Source organism: Sylvia atricapilla, chromosome 1, assembly GCF_009819655.1.
Source record: "Sylvia atricapilla isolate bSylAtr1 chromosome 1, bSylAtr1.pri, whole genome shotgun sequence".
In the NCBI taxonomy this organism is placed as follows: Eukaryota; Metazoa; Chordata; class Aves; order Passeriformes; family Sylviidae; genus Sylvia; species Sylvia atricapilla.
In genome coordinates, this window is record NC_089140.1 from 6,147,617 (window position 1) to 6,164,124 (window position 16,508).

At 38.6% G+C, this 16,508-nt stretch overlaps 1 protein-coding gene across 3 annotated transcripts in view; it reads right to left on the reverse strand.

The window, feature by feature from the left end:
- PRKAG2 (protein kinase AMP-activated non-catalytic subunit gamma 2) overlaps window positions 1–16,508 on the reverse strand; it is a 213,301-nt gene that overhangs the window by 1,053 nt on the left and 195,740 nt on the right. For all 3 annotated transcript variants that reach the window (XM_066314255.1, XM_066314256.1, XM_066314257.1), the window contains 9 exons: window positions 14,563–14,644; window positions 12,956–13,014; window positions 11,491–11,536; window positions 10,755–10,809; window positions 8,758–8,884; window positions 7,906–8,071; window positions 7,542–7,579; window positions 4,388–4,534; window positions 2,206–2,299 (listed from right to left, as the gene is read on the reverse strand). In XM_066314255.1, the coding sequence (XP_066170352.1) occupies window positions 2,206–2,299; window positions 4,388–4,534; window positions 7,542–7,579; window positions 7,906–8,071; window positions 8,758–8,884; window positions 10,755–10,809; window positions 11,491–11,536; window positions 12,956–13,014; window positions 14,563–14,644 (814 nt within the window). The remainder of the gene's footprint in view (window positions 1–2,205; window positions 2,300–4,387; window positions 4,535–7,541; window positions 7,580–7,905; window positions 8,072–8,757; window positions 8,885–10,754; window positions 10,810–11,490; window positions 11,537–12,955; window positions 13,015–14,562; window positions 14,645–16,508) is intronic.

Sequence of the window (16,508 nt, forward strand, 5' to 3'; positions counted from 1 at the left end):
CAACTAAAAACCCACAGCCCAAACCTGTCCCTCAGCTTAGAGCCAAGCTTAATCATCATAACAGCCCCCGAAAAATGAGTCCTGCTTGAGCACCAACTACATAAGAATTTAGTTTAACTACATTGTGTTGATGGACCCATTTTTCCTGGCTCAGAGGCAAATTGTGCTTACAGCAGGATCTGAGAGACCTGTTCAGCAGGACTGTGCAGCATCTCACCTCTTCTCCAGGTACTGAAACATGCTGGGCAATGACTGAACCCTATGGTGAGCTTGCATTCAGCATCCAACTCTAGAGAATAAAAATCTCTTGCCAGAAACCTGGAGTTGCTACTTGTACTGTATAATCAAACACTGAAAGATTCATTAAATGCATCCAGTTTTCACATCACAACTGTTACTTTTTCCCAAATACAGGCTGATCTTAATTCCTGCCAGTCAATAAATTTTACTTTCCAGTCTGCGAAGAGAACTGGGCACGTGATTTATCTGGTGTTCTTAGGAGCAAAGTCACACTTCATACTCTACAAATCAGATTTACATCACAGACATCCTCCCTGCACGAGAAAAATTCTAATCTAAAATTGGGCAGTTGCCTGTGGAAATGCAATCTCATGCTCAACTGCTCCCAAAAACATCCTCCCTCACCTCCTCTCTACCAGTGGCATAATCCTGCCCTGTCTGTTGCTCTAACCCCTGTCCCCAGACTGTTCTGTGGGCAGGTTCAGTGTGCCAGGCTGACTAAACTGCAGCTTTTTTGCTGGCTCAGTTTCCTGTTATCTCAGTGAGTTACAGCAGCTCAGGGATCTCAGAGCCTGGTGCTGCCCCAGAGCAGGAGCAGGAACTGCCCTTTGCAATAATTCCAGAGCACTTTTAGCTCAGCTCAGAGTTCCAACGTAGGTGTCCATGTAACTCCAGCACAACAAAGCTCTTGGTTTGTCAGCATCCAAATGAATCTTTTCTGTCTGAACTTTGCACCATTAGCACTAAAATCTGCTCTCCTGGGATCCTTCTACCCTCCAGTCATGGATGAAACTTCCTCTCCTGCCCGGAGAGGCACTGGCTGCCTGTCTTTACACCTCCCCATTCTTTCTGCAGACAAGGATTCCATTTGACCCAGACCTCTGGGCTGATTTCTCATCCATGCTTTCACAGACAGATGGGTTCCTTGCTCTGCTCTTGCTCTTCCAGGTCATTAAAAGGAACCAGATGTACTGACACAACACCTCCAGCAGTACTGTTGATTACTTCTCTTCAGAACAGAAATATTTCTATTTAAACAAGGTGCATTACCCTTTTTTTTTCTTTCCTTTTTTTTTTTTTTGAAGTCTACAGAGGAAAAAACAATTTTACATAATTATGTTATCTATCAGGGCAAGTAGGTAAGAGATTTCTGTCAAGTTTACATACAGACTTTTTTTAAGGATGTACCTGGCTCTGTTTGTCTGTTTTTTTTTAAGACAATAATCTTCAAGACATTTGGCCTTCCTCACAGAGCCAAAACAGGGCTTTGCTTTAGTTCTTGTGACACTGAAGTAATTCATGAGGTCAAAGTTAAGTTACAATTAAGAACATAAAGCAGATTAAGAATTCGGTCAAACCTAAAACCAAAACCAAACAAAACTCAGCCAAACCAACACCCCACAACCAAGACAAAAGTAGCAGAAATAAACCTACTGCTGGATACTCTTGTTAAAAGGAACCTGATCACGTTTAGATTGATCACTAGAGATTTAACCTGATCACAAGAGAGTTTTATACTGGCAGAGTTCTGGTGGGCTGAGGTGCCATCTCGACTTCAGCTGTGCCAGCCAAGGATAGCTGGACAACAGCAAGGCTCCAAGAAGGCATTTTAGTGGAAAACACAGCTGTGACCACACTTGGCCAGGATACAAAAACTCAGAAGGTGGGGAAGGTGTTCTGTTGTGACATTCTCCATACATTCAGCTTCATCCACTTTAAACATTAATCAAGACTTTTTTTTTTTTCCCCCCCTAGAAAAGATACATGAACAGCAGGGACATTCATGAAGCTTCTGCATGCCCTCCTCAGTGAACAGGAAACTGACAATTAATATTCTGCCAGCTTTTTCCTGAAATGACTTGTGTATTTAAGAACTACAATCAGTTACAAAAGCTGGAAATCAGACGTTTATCACTGTGAAATAACTGAAAGCACCACGGCAGGGCCCTGGGGGCAGATCCATACCTGCAGGTGTGAGTACCAGAGCTTGTAGGATGTCAGAAAGGGAGATGATACCCACAATGCTATCAGCCTCATTCACTACCACCAAACGATGAACCTGCCAGCAGGGAGAAGAGCTGAGATGTATTTACCCCATTTAAAGTAGACAAAGCAAAGAAAAAAACCAAAGAAACAAACCAAACTCCTGAAATGAAGCAGTATGAAGACAAGTAGGAAAAAAACAACCCAAAATGGTTCAAATAGTCAGGAATAGCAATTCTCTCACAGTAACACAAATGAGCTTGCCCTACATAAATGAAAATAGTGCACGTTTAAAAAGCACACAGCTATCTGACATGGCAACAGATCTGACAGGAACTGACAGGTAAGTCGAGATCTAGGTCTTGAAAATACTTCTGCTCTCAAAATGTGGCACTCACATCAAACTTCCCCAAGTTAAAGCCTCTGCCCAGCTCAGCCTTTTGTCTCCAAAAAATTAAATACAATAAAAAAATGAGGGTTCCTTCTGAAAAATACTTCCTTACTTCCTCAGTGGAGAGGCACAACACTAAAACTTGTTGTATTTTGACATCTCTGAGTTGGTTTAAACTTCATTTTTCTCACAGGGCTACACAATGGAAAGTGAGTGCCAGATTGGCTTTAAAACAGTTTGTTTTAAACAGACTGTTTAAGACAGAAAAAAGATTCAATTTATCTATGTAAATAAACACAAGGACACAACTCGGAAGAAAGATTTATCAACAGTAAGATCATATTTTCAAATAATGATCTTATCTTTACAAACCTCTCCTATGGAACATTTTAGACCACAAAACTTTTGTCCTAAGTGTAGGGAAATTAGGTGGATGCTCCTGTATCCTGAGGCTTATTGGCCAGAGGAAGCTGTGAAAAGCCACTGCAGAACCAGGGAAGTGCCTGTCCAAAGTTCAGAGCCTACTACGTGTTTATTTTTACCCAAATTATCTCTCTTCACTATTAAGCTGAGAGAAAATATTTTATTTTTGATAAAACAATGGTGGTTGAATTTTAAACATGTTTATTAGTTTCTGCATATGCACATATTTAATAATTTTATTTTTTTAAATTAGTTTCTGCATATGCACATATTTAATGATTTTATTCCTCTCTCAGTGTAATGAATTCAAGAAAAATGGACAATGTTTCATTTGTTTAATTGCTTGTAAGATCAAGCAGTTGTCTGGCAGCTAAAAATAGCTTGGTAGTAGTTTTGACTGACTCATTTTTACATGTAATCTCACTCTGTTTAGACTGAACGAGAGGGTAGGAGTTGTTCTTAAAACCCAAATGTCTAAAGCTTCTTAAGATAGTAATAAAATAATCCAAGTTTGAAATCTGTGTATCAGGAATGCTAAAATTATTCCATTCAGGAGGAAGCTCAAGCAAATACAGAAAGTTACAAGCAGAAATCACCTAATGAGGTTCTAAGGGCTTGTTGACAACGTGGAAGTTTTCCTCATATCAAGTATATGCCTGGTTACAACCCCAAAAAATAAATAAATCTTGTAATTGATTAAGTTAAAGCATCTAAATGGAGCTGATCACACCTCAGAGATGACTGACACTGGGAATATTAATTTTCTTCTGCAGAGAAGCCTTACAGGGCAGGAAGACCTACAAACTCATTCACCTCTGTGTCTAAGAAAGCTCCCAGTAGTAACAAACAAGATGAACAGCACCAAAAGAATAAACAGCACACAGACAAAAAACTCACAAGAGCTGTTAGTGAAGACTTCTTCACAAGAATCTACTTTATAGCCCTGTTTCACTGCATTTCTGTGAGAGCAGTGCAGGATTCCATCATGCATCAAAATAAGTTGCACCCAATAAATTTTCTGAGCCAAGCTATAAACTAGAGTTAAACAAATGATTTGTTTGCAAAACTTATGACAGGCTTGGAAGAAACTTGGGAAAGTTTTGCATTCAGTTTAGTTAATGTCATGAAACAGAAATGCAAATAACTGAATATTATTACAGGTATATTGTAAAATATTTTGCACATCTCTGTATGCACCTAAATCCTAAGCCCATAGAGCAGACTAAGACCTAACACACATAATTATTCAAAAATACTTTCACCAAGTTATCAAAACAACTTGAAGAGGATAAATTTGTACTGTTTATCAGTTCCATAACACAAATTCCAACTTATTAAGCAGGGACTCACCTCAGCCTTCACTATTCTATCCACAATGGTCTCCAGTGTTTCCAGCATACTACACTTTACAACACCTTCAAAATACTGAGAGCGGTGCTGTAGGGCTTGTGTCACCGTGATATCTAAGTTATTATACGTTTTTTCAGCAGCAAGATTCTGCAAAAAAACAAACCCAGGCCACATCAGACAGCTCAGTACTTAGTAACAAAGTAGTCAATAAAGGAAATATTTTGGCATCAGGCAGATAGGCGTTTCTGGTCTAAGCTGAGTCCGTTCCAAGTAACACTTTAAACAAAGCAGATGCTCTTCAGCTTCAGGTTCTGGGAAGTGTCAAGCACAATGCTGCTAAAGACCATCTGACACCCTGGGTTAATTGATAAAACTGGGATATGCATCAGGCCAGTGAAAATCTTCCTTTGTATCTCATCCTTGGCTTGGTGCCACTCATCCTGCTTTTGCCATGAGTAGCAAATGTAAAGGTGAAGCTCTTCAGATTTCACGCCACACAGAATAAACAATTTTTTTGCTGTTTGTTTTTCATGGGGCAGAGGAAGACACCAACTGTTCTGAGCACCACCCACAGAGTAGATGTTGGTGGCTGAGAGCTAAGTAAAGAGCAAATGAATTCTTCACCTTTCTGATTTGTGGGCTCAAACTCCCTCTCCTGGACTCAGCTGGTGCTGTCATTCGATGACAACTCGTGTGTCTGGGTGTATTTTAACAAGTACCATGAGAATAATAACAATGAAATCCCATCCCCACCATTAAAAGGAAGAGATAAAAAGCATTTGAAAGCTGACATTTTTAACTTTCATTCTAAGAACAGGATCATGCCTGCAGTGAGAAGACTCTGTCCAGACCTGCAAAAGCTTTCTGTAGGTGAGACCTTGGTGGTATTTTAGTAGTGTTGGCACACCCTGGCCTACTGATTCTGCTGCTGAGGCACTGAAGGAAGAACAAAGAAGGAGCTTTTAAATGAAAGCACTGGACCAAACAATAAAATTAAATTAATTTTTGGCTTGAAGATACTCAGCTCAAGATTTTTTGATTGAATTACACCAAACGTGACAAGACAGGTTTGAGATGATCATGAAGATAAAACCAATTTTAGTTAATTAATTTAATCAGGTACTAATGAAGGTCATCGAGAGGACATAAAAAGCCTCTGCAAACTGAAGTCACCCTGTACACAATAATTGGTGCAATATAAAGGTATTTGTATACACCACTCCATTCCCAGGTTTCTCCAGTCAAGAACCTGAAAATTAATTCAGAACTCTTAAAATGAAAGAAATCTATCAACTTAGCCAGCTGCATACACAGACATAGCTTCAATCACCAAGCAAAGATACTAGCCACATGGTTAAAAGTTAAAAATCACCATCTTGGAAATTCTGTTTATTGGAAGTTCAGATCATACACTTCAGATTACATTTTTTTTCTTCTTCTTTTAAAGCTGAAGATCAGGTTGAAGCAGCCTGATGGAATCTGGAAGCTCAGAGGTGCTTATCTTTGAAGAATAGAATCTTTTTTACCCCAACTCAATAAGCAAACTAGGACATGTGAGGAAAATCCCAAGTAATCAATAGATGCCCTAACTCTTTCCCACGTTAGCTGGGTGCAAACAATTATATCCTAAAAATTGTATCTTTGTGGTGTGGGGATTTTATCCAGTTCCCAATAAATATTATTTTTTCTCAGACAAATGAGTTCTACCAGTTGGTAGAACTCAGATAAATCCTGTTTGTTGCCTCATCACTTAAAATGAGAAAAGAAGTGAAAAACATAAGGAGCCCTCCTCCTTTCAGTGTCTTTCTGAAGAAGAATAGGAAATGAAGGAAACACGTCCTGCCTCAAAATCTAACACAGTTATAAAATAAACTGAAACACTGATTCCACCAACTGTGAAATGTCATTGTCTTTGATACACCAGGTCATTCTCTCAACAGCTACTGCCTATTCTCTGACAAGCTTTTATGGAAGAGAAGGATCTTACACAGTTGAGAATCCCAAATAATGAAGACAAATGCCTAGGAGTGATAGGCAAGAGCAGTGACATCACAATCTTCAGTATTAAGAACGATTTTTGCAGCTAGAGATATTTATAAGCTTAAAGTATTTCCACTTGGGACTGTTCTCCACTTTACTGAAGGCCTTCTAGGCAGTGTTTCAGACATCTGGATTCTTCATTAGTACAGCTGGTTGGTAGCAACCTGGGCAGTGAAATCTCCAGAAAATAATGCAGTTGTCAGATGCTGCAATTAGAAAGCAGGTCCACACAGCTGGGAGGGGACAGGGATAAAAATACCTATATTTTTCAGGTTTCTGAAAGCCATGAGAATAGAAGACCCCTTGCTATATCAGAAGCTTGTAAATCATGGCATGAATCTGAGTATGCAACTGGAATCTTGAGGGAAATCCAGAAACAGTGTCGTGGGTTAGATCTGAAGCAGAAGGAATACAGATGCAAGACTCTGGATTCAGAGACACTAAAGAATGGGCCAAGTAGTTTTTACATCACTGAGAAGGTCAAGCTGTACAGAGTACTCAGACTGCAGGGAGAAATCTGCATTCTCTTTGAGAACAGACTGGAGTGGCAGCAGCTGGAAAAAGGAAGACCTCACTCAAAACCAGAAACCAACAAGAACAGAAGGGGACAGCTGTAAGGGACCTCCAGGGATCACCTGGTCCAAGTGCCTGACACAAGGGAGGAGCAAAAGCTGAGCTGTTTCATTAAGGGCACTGCCCAAGGGGCTCTTGGCACTGACAGGCTTGGGGCACTGACCACCTCTCTGGAAGCTCCGTGTCCAACCAGCTCTTGATAAATAAAAGCTTCCTAAAGCCCCACCTGAACCCTGCAGTGTGGCTTTGGACATTCCCACACGTACTGTCACTGCATCCCAGGGAGAAGAGCTCAGCACCTTATCCTCCACTTCCCCTCCTCAGGAAGCCTCAAGAGCAATGAGCCCATCACTCCCACTAATGCTAACTTAAATAGAAATAGTAATAAAAATAAATGCTGTGCAGGGTGAATTGGATCTCTTTCATTTAGTTTGTTAACTACAGCCAAATGAACAAAATAGAACTGTCACATCAACAAATTAATTTGCAAATTCTTACTATATGTAATATATACTTAATAGAATTTAAGAGATATACTTACTATTACATCAAATTTGGAATAAATATCTACAACTTTTCCTAAAAAGAAAAGAAAAACAAAAGTTAACGAAGTGCTTAAAATACAATATCAGTTTTCTTGCTTCCTGCTTTCATCTCTTAAAATTACACAGAAAGAAATGACAGGTCAAGAAGGAAAGACTGAAACAACCCCCCCAAATGACCTATCAAAAAATGAAATTCTTCTAAGCCCATCAACCTACATTTTGCATAAGTATTTCTTTATATTCCTTTTTTCCCCCATGCCTTTTTAATGATTTTTTTTGTACTTTTTCTTGTGTTTTCCCTTCTGCCCCAGCATCAGCCCAGGGCTCAGCAGCATTTCCCTTCCCACATTGTGAACCCACCTGACTCATCCACAACAGGTAACGCCGATATCCTTCGCTCTACAAATATATTCAAGGCTTTAATGATAGGAGTGTCTGGATGTATGAAGGCAATGTTGTGATAAGTTCCTATTCCAAGTTCATCCAGATTCTTCTTCATAAAGGCAGGCTTTGGCATCTCTGACATCTAGGGGAGTCAGAGGGAACGGGTTTACATTGACAGCCACTCATCCTCTGCAGACTCCAAGTGATGGTTATAGGTCACTGCAGTTTCCTGATTAATATAAATTAATACAAAACCCAAGAAACCTAAGGAGTTTCTATTCAAGGCAGCTCTAAGTTAAGACAATGTAACTAGGACTTTTGCTCCATTTTTTTTTGTAGTAGCACATCACTAAAAGCTGTAAGTCCTAAGCTATGTCATTCCCACTAAAACTGGAGAGAGAAGATAGAAAACATTAATCTGAACATTTATTCTGAATTCTTGTTGCTTTATTTGGCCTCCTGTTCATTGCTGTAACTAACATTACTACAGGGAGTAAGGACAATCTCATCTCTGGAGACAATTCATTTTTCTTTTCATGTAAACAAACTCCTGAAGCTGAGGAGATGTTCCAGAAACAACAGCAAATTACTCCAATAGCCAAGTCCTTGGTGTTTAGATTTCTTTAAAGGAGTAAAACGAAGTAAAGGTAAAACAGAGGCCTTGAATCAAGCCTTAATTTCCCTGCTACCAGTAAAAGATACACAAAGACACAATGAATACAGAATCTCATTATAAAATTTCTGCACTAAGACTTTAATTACTTAATTACATCAGATGTCTACTGTGGGGAAAAATCAGTTAGGCACAGCATAGCTTTAAATACTTACAAAAAGCTGGAGGAACTTGAGGATTCTTTTATGGGTAAGTATATAAAGTGCATTTCCACTGACTGGATCTATAACTGGCAATCTGTGGATTTTGTTTTTGATCAACGAATATACAGCATCAAAAAGGCTGAGGAGAAAAACATGTTATTTTTTTAATGAATTCCAGCTAATAGCAAGTAACACCAAGTGATATATATGCATACACTTATAAACCCACGTGAAGTATGTGTGGTGATTATTTGTATTCTTCAATGCTATTAAAAAAAACAGAAAAGGAGGGATTTCACATCAATTTTTGCACCTTTTTGCTTTGGAACACTTCAACAATTTTATGCTCATGGAAATCTAAATCCATTAAGAAAATGTGATGGAAAGTTCATTTTGTGCTATAAAGTATAGAAAAAATGTTTCTTAACAAGTGTTAACTGTTTTTCCAGAGAGTGCTGTGCTTGCAGTATCCCTGCACTCAGAATGGGTCTTTCTGTTAAGAGACAAACTGAAAAATGGGAGTTCTTGCACTTAATGAATCTCAATCCCAAACTTCTGAAACTTTTTCTACAAAGGGCATTTTTATGGCTACATGAATATATGCAAATAACCCCAAACAATAATTTCACTGAATTATCACTGGAGATTGGCAAAAAACTATCCTTAGGAGATCTAAAGCATTCCCATGCAGCACTGCAGACTAGGATTTAGCAATGCTCCAACCTGTGCAAGTCTGCTCTCCTTGCAAGTGACACTATTTTTTCCCTTGGTGTAGTAGGACCATGATAAAGCAGCTGACCAGCAACTGAGATAAATTAGCAAATAATAAAGTTGGTAGAACTCTGATAACTCCTACTTGCTTCTTCCCATACACAGGCTGTGTGTTCTGAGTCCAGCACAGGGATGAAACAGCCCCAGTTAATTAATGTACACAAAGCCAAGACTTCCCCACTGCTGCAGATTCCACTCCTGGAGTAAGTGTTTAACAATTCCTAAGTGCTGCAGTCTGACTGTCACAGCACCCAAGCCCATCTCTGGATCAGCTCTGAAGTTGACCTTTATGGAAGTTTTAACCTTTTATAAAAGTTTTACTGCATCTTCCTTATGGCAAGGCACCTCGTGCTGCACCTCTGACTGAAAACAACTAAGGCTTACTTTGTTGTCTTAATATTATTTGCAATGTGCCACCATTCAAAATCCATCTCTTGTGACTGAACTGAATGACTTATTCATGACTAAATGGCAATTAGCATATCATTCCTTCAATGGAATCAAGGGAGCTCCCTTCACCAGCTTCCTTTGCCAGGGCACAAACCATCCTGGTCCACAAACTGAAAGCAAGAACCAGAACCTCACTCACCAGTTCAGCAATTAAGTAGTACTCAAGATTTAAGCGCTCAACTGAATCTCTCTCTCAAGTTATTCAGTAAACAAGGCATAATGACCGTTTAAAAACTGTTTCTTTCAACTTGCATCAAGAAGAAAAGGACAGTCATTTACATTTTATGAAACAGAGCCTTACAGTAGAGCAGAACAAACCACAGAGATATTGTCTTTCCTTTAGTTAAGGAAAGTCACTTGCCTTGAAAAGGACTTTGAGTTTCCAATTACTGTGACTGCTGAGAACAAGACAGCTGAAGGGCTCTAAATGTTTTGATTTTTATGAAATAAAGATGACCTGCAGGCTAGCTTGAAGGGTCATCCTATTGCCTGTTTTGCATTTTAATTCTGACCCATGTCTAGCTCATTTACCAGAGCAGTTATGCTGATAAACGACAAAAATTCAATTAAAAATTCTTTTCTTTGGATAATAAAAAAAGTCCTCACTCACAAAAAAAAAAAAAAAAAAAAAAGCTCTTGCTCCTTCTTGATATTAAAAGATAGTTTTTCTTTATTGTGCTGTAGTTTACAATACAAATTGTTTCTTTTTATATAAAGACCCTTTAAATTCAGAGTTGAGACAGCGTTGGTGAATTTCAAGTTAGGCAGAGTGAACGGTGAAATCCTACCTTGCATCTGGGGAGATGTTCACTAAAGGTTTAAAAGTCTCTTGTAAATAAAGCTCTGTGGATAGAAAATTAATAGACTGTTACCACTTCACACGAAAACATCAGCTTTCTTATGAAAGCATTTCATTAATTCATTCATACAAAATTAAGTGGCAGACAGCAATTTACAGTTAATTATTCTGCCATTCATGCACAGTGCTCTATATTGACATTAAAAAGACATAAAATTTAAAAGCAGTAGTAAGCTTGATTCCAGCAGAGGTCACTGCAATTACAACAAATAATCCTTTACTCCTTCTGGTTCTGTGAGTGCTGCACACAGGTAACTCCATGCATCATTCCAGGGCATACAGACTACTTTTTACACGGAGCTGTCTCCCTGCATTCAGCACCTCTGCTCACACCCAGAATGTTGCATGAATTTCTGGCTGCATCGTGCAGCTCACTGGGGCACAGCTCTGCTCATTCCCACTCCACACGTGCCTCACTCCACTGCTTTGTTTTTCCTTTCTTCAAGAGCCATGAATGAGGGGCAAAGTGTTATATACAGCCCAGATCACCAGTTCATAGGTGTTTCAGATAGAAAAATAAGGAATAGAAGCCAAAAGAGAAGCTTTTACTATTCGTGCTTTCATTGAAAAATATGTGGAGAGAAGTCTATGATAAATTCAAAATCCACTATACTGGAAAATGTCAGAAGCTAGAAAATTATCAACCAAGTAGTAAACATTCTTACCCCTCCAGGTTTCTATCTTGTGCTCCTCCAATTCATAAATCTGAACCTACAATGAGTAGATGGAAGTTCAACTTGAAATCATTTAATATTAAATCCATCATTAACATTGAGAACACTTGAATAACTTTCTTTTATTTCATTGTCTAAAATCTAACAGAGCAAGAAGAGTCCAACACAACACTTCCTGTAACAAGGAGAAAGGATGCAGTCCTGTCCCTAATGCAGACTACAATCCTGGATTTGTCATTTCAGGGGACAGGAAAGCCTTTGACTGGTCTGGGTTTGCAATCCAGGTTTTTTCTGGACTCAAAGGCATCACCTCAGTAATCTGTATCACCTACAAACAACCATCCAGAGTAAACCCTCAGGTGATTCCTCACACACCCACACCAGTAAAAAGCTTATCCTGATCACCTGACTTCTTAATGCTAACAGAATAAAGTTACCTGATCACTAACGAGCAGGAGCACTTCTTTAGAGAGAAACTACCTGGATGTTCCTCATTCCTCAGTGGTGGGATATTATCTAGCACATGAGTAAGCAATGTGCTTCATACTATATGTCCTGATGTTTTCAGAAACAATGATTAATCCTTTAAGAATGATATTTTCTGCATCATTTCACAGATTAACACTAGAGCATTTCCTAATGGAACATTCATTTATTTATTTTTCTTACAGAAGACTGCATCAGTCACTTAAGTCAGATATTGTCCCTCCTCAGCTATTCCCCCTTACTGCTATTCCCAGTTTAAGCAGAACCTATGAATAGGACCTTAGATAATGTAAATGAGTGGGAAAAATCAGTAATACAGATGTAGAGGGTCATTACAACATGGAAACAATTTTAAAGAAGCCACCAGTGTGCAAGCACCTTTTATTTGTTCCTCTCCCCATTCCTTGTCAATCCCCAGGGAGAAAAGAAGAATTCTTTAACATGCAGAAAGGACAGTGCACCACACTAATGGCATCTGATGAGAATTTCACTACAAATTTTTAGAAGTAACATGAGCTTTGAGAAGGCAAATACATCAGATGTCTGCTCCATCCAATTGTTCTTGATTTTTTGTAGCTAGTAAATCATAGAACATATGTTTTAATTGGTAGAGGGGGAATTGTGATTTGACAGGAACAAGAAAGGGATGTAAATGTTTGTATGAACACGCAGGCTAGAGAATTTCATCAACTGACTGCCAATGGGAATTTCAAATTACAGTTAATTGAAGTCAACATCTCAAACTGATTGTGCAATTCAGCCACGTAACTACGATATTTGCATATATTTAACTAGTTTAACTTGCTTATTCTATACCATCACTCCAAGAACAGTGATTTTTTACAGCATCTGTAAGTTACCATCCACAGACTTAAATAATAATCACAATCATCATAAACTTCTCAGTTTGGCATTTTAGTCTCTGTACTGTATGGCAAATGATCAAATTATAACTTAACATCATACTTACCATTGGAGACTTATAGTATCTATGCAGTATGTTAATGAAATCTGTAATTGTTAACATTCCTGTAACAAGTGATACATAAAAAAGCAGGTGTTTAGATATATACTTAACATATGGAACTTTCAGCTGTTTTCTCAATTTATATTCACAATATGTAATATGATAAATGTTAAATCCATGTAAAATACTACTGGCATTGGACTGTTTAACAGCAGGATTTCAAACTCATGTCTGTTCACTTTCACACTCTTACAGTGCTTCAGAACAAAAAAACATCTGAAGTAATATTCAATATTATAATCCATGTGCTTCTCCTCATTTTCAATCTGACTCAAAAAAACCCCTTGAATTCAGACCACATCCACACCAAAAACATGGAAAGAAAAGAGGGGGTTTAGAATATCTTTCTAAGGTTGGAGAACTATTCTTGCCTTTCATTTTCTTTTTGAATAAGACACATTCTCATTATGCACTTGCCAAGTCAGGCAGACTCCTTGACTCAAATGAAGGAACAGCAGAATACATTTTTCTTGACTAATACTTATTTCAGAACTTCACTGAATCATTTCCATGGTAATCCTCAATGTCTGTATAGAAATGTGACTTTTCAAAAGAAAAAAATAGCACACCCATTGTATATATAAATATATATATAAAGCACCAACACCAAGCTATGTAATATAATACTGATGATTAGTTTAGTTACCTGAAAATATTAATCTTTTTTGAGCTTTCAAGTTCTAGATTTGAGAAGATGCAATTGCTCCACTGTTTACTACTCTTACATCTAAACTGAAGAAACTAAGAAATGGGGAAGGGAAAAATTAATCTGGAGGTCAGCTTTAAATCAGTAGAGCTTAGTTACAGACAGAACATGAAATCAAATGAAAAATAAAAAACACAGCTCTCCTATGGTGTATTGCAAGACTGCTCCTCCCCTCTTGGATTGAAAGTATTTTAACAAATGCTTTATTTGTTATTATTTATTTGTTATTAAGTATCTACCATTCATTTCCAGGAATCCTCAACGTTCCAGGTCACGAGACACACATACAATTCCTTTTGTCACTGCCACTGTGAGCTCATTTTCTAACTGCCAGAGAGATCTAGTTTTGGAAGATTATTGTTGTGGTAATTAACAACATGATTTTTCAAAAAGCAGTACATAGATCTAATGGTTTTCACCCAACAGGAGACATCTCTGTAGCTTCAGTCCTGGTTTTAGAGATCCTCACTGCACCTTACTGAGCACAGGCAGACAGGCTCCTCCTGCACTTATATTGGGATACTGGAATATTAAATTAATCTCTTTATAACTCCTGATTTCAAATTTTCCTTTCTGTGACCACTGCTTTTGTTTTTAAATACACACTGAAGTGCAAATATTAGAGACTGAATTTCAGAAGATTTGGACCTAAAAGAAGCATCATGGCTCTCAAGGCACAGCAACATAAAAGCTGGCACCATTTCACTGCTCATAAGGAGGGAAAAGAAACTCTTTGTCAGTATTTCTCTATGATGTTACATGATGGCCAGGCTCAGATCAACTTCTGAAACAATAAAGCACCTTGAAAATTCAAGTAATCCTGAAAAATGTCATAATTACTTACCTACAAAACTCTGTTTTTTACTCTCCCACAGTGGAGCTGCTCTCACACCATTTGCCACCAAGGCAAAAAAAGCTTTCTTTACCTGCAAAAATAAAAAAATAAATTAAAAAAAACTAAACAAATTTCACTTTTTTGCCTTGATTTAGCATACCAGACACCAACAGAAGGCTTTCCTTTTTCACCAGGAAAAAAACCCAAAAGCAGTATAAAAAGGTAGCTGGCATTCAAAAGGGAACAGAAACCACAAAGACAAACAAATTCTAAGGCCTTCACCTTTAAAATGGTTAAAAAGCTAGAAAAGGCTTAGCAAAACCAGATCTGTTTTTCTTTTATTTTGTGAATATTCGAAATGAAAGCCTCTGATATATTCATAAACTAGAGGGCCCTAAATTTAACCCATGAAGACTGAGCTATGTTCTAGTCAGTGTTTATTATAGCAAGTTGTTAAAAAATGACATTGAAACAACAGCAGTTCCATGTCTCCTACAGCTTATAGACACCTGATTTATACAGATTAAAAAAAGTTTGATTATTCTAAATATGACTGAAAGTTAAAATAATTACCTAGCTTGTTTTGTTGCTAAAGAAATCTGCCAGGTAGTTCATTTTTTTAGATGAATTAATCCTCCCCAGAATCAGAGGTTACAAGGTGGTGTCATTCTGGAAAGAAACACTTCCCTGTGAACTCTGGCTCTGTGAAAATGAAGGACTCAGGCACTGGTGCATCTAAAAATCCTGATCTGGTGATGTGCTGGAGTATGATCTCCTTCCTGCCCTGCCCACACCCCTGAGCAGTCTTCCTATGGAGAACACAACACAGAAGTGATGGTTCTTGCCCAGGTCTTGGCCTGGCACAGAACCAAGACACAACCAATCTTTATTTCTGTATCCATGAAATTCGTCCTTGGTGCAAATAACACAGAACTGCAATTGTTTGTTGACTGCAATCTGAACAGATCATGATTTCACATCAGTATTTTAAAGGTCTAGTTTAAATTATGTGCCAAGGGAATCCTCCCTGCAACAGATTAACAGGAATAAAAGGGCTTCACAGTGAATGGAATCACAATCCAATAAAGTAGTGGCAAAGAAAAAGGCAAGCAGTGATCTGTTTTAGTTGCTACATCTCTGCAGCCTGTCTGCTTCCCCTCTGACCATGAGAAGCAAATCCACCCTCCAAACATCAGCAGATGACAGATCTCAAAGCTGCCTCCTGACTTCAGAGATCCCATATCACCAATGAACAGCAATCAGCCATCATCCCTTAACTGCACTGAAACTGAAGAACCCATGTGGGGAAAAACAACAACAAAACCCCAGGGCCACAAGTAGGACCAAACACACAGGATTTATCTAGAAAATAGTTAAACAGAAAGGTGCCAGAGGTGCTCAGCCACCCAGCTGACACAAGGAGGAGTCAGCCTAAACAAACATTACCAAATCCACCACAGGAGCATCCTAACTCATGAGGAAGACTGAAACCACAAAGAAACCCTCTGGCCAAGATCCATGAGGTGTTCCCACATAACAGCATCACACTTGGAGTTAATGCAGCAAAAGCAGGGAGCTATTTGGAGAGCAGATATGAGACAGATGTGAGTTCACAGAGACCAAGTCCAGCTTGGGGCAAAATAAGTTCTAATCATTCTTCATCAAAAAAAGAGGAAAGGACACTCACACTGCCTGAAAATCCTGAGCCTTCAGCTTTGGTATCTTTCCCCAAGAAATGCCATCACACAAGGTCACAGTCACTATCAGCTCATGTCCCCAGTCTTTCACAAGAGAAAGATGTTCAAGGCTCCATCAGAGCAAGAACTGAACAGCTCATCTGTTGAGGCCAGGGGGGAAAAGCTTTCTCCCAGACAGCAATCAATCATGCAACACAACTCCTCCAGCAAGTTTACAAACCCTGTCATTGATAACCTGGAAAAGAAACATGCCAGCGG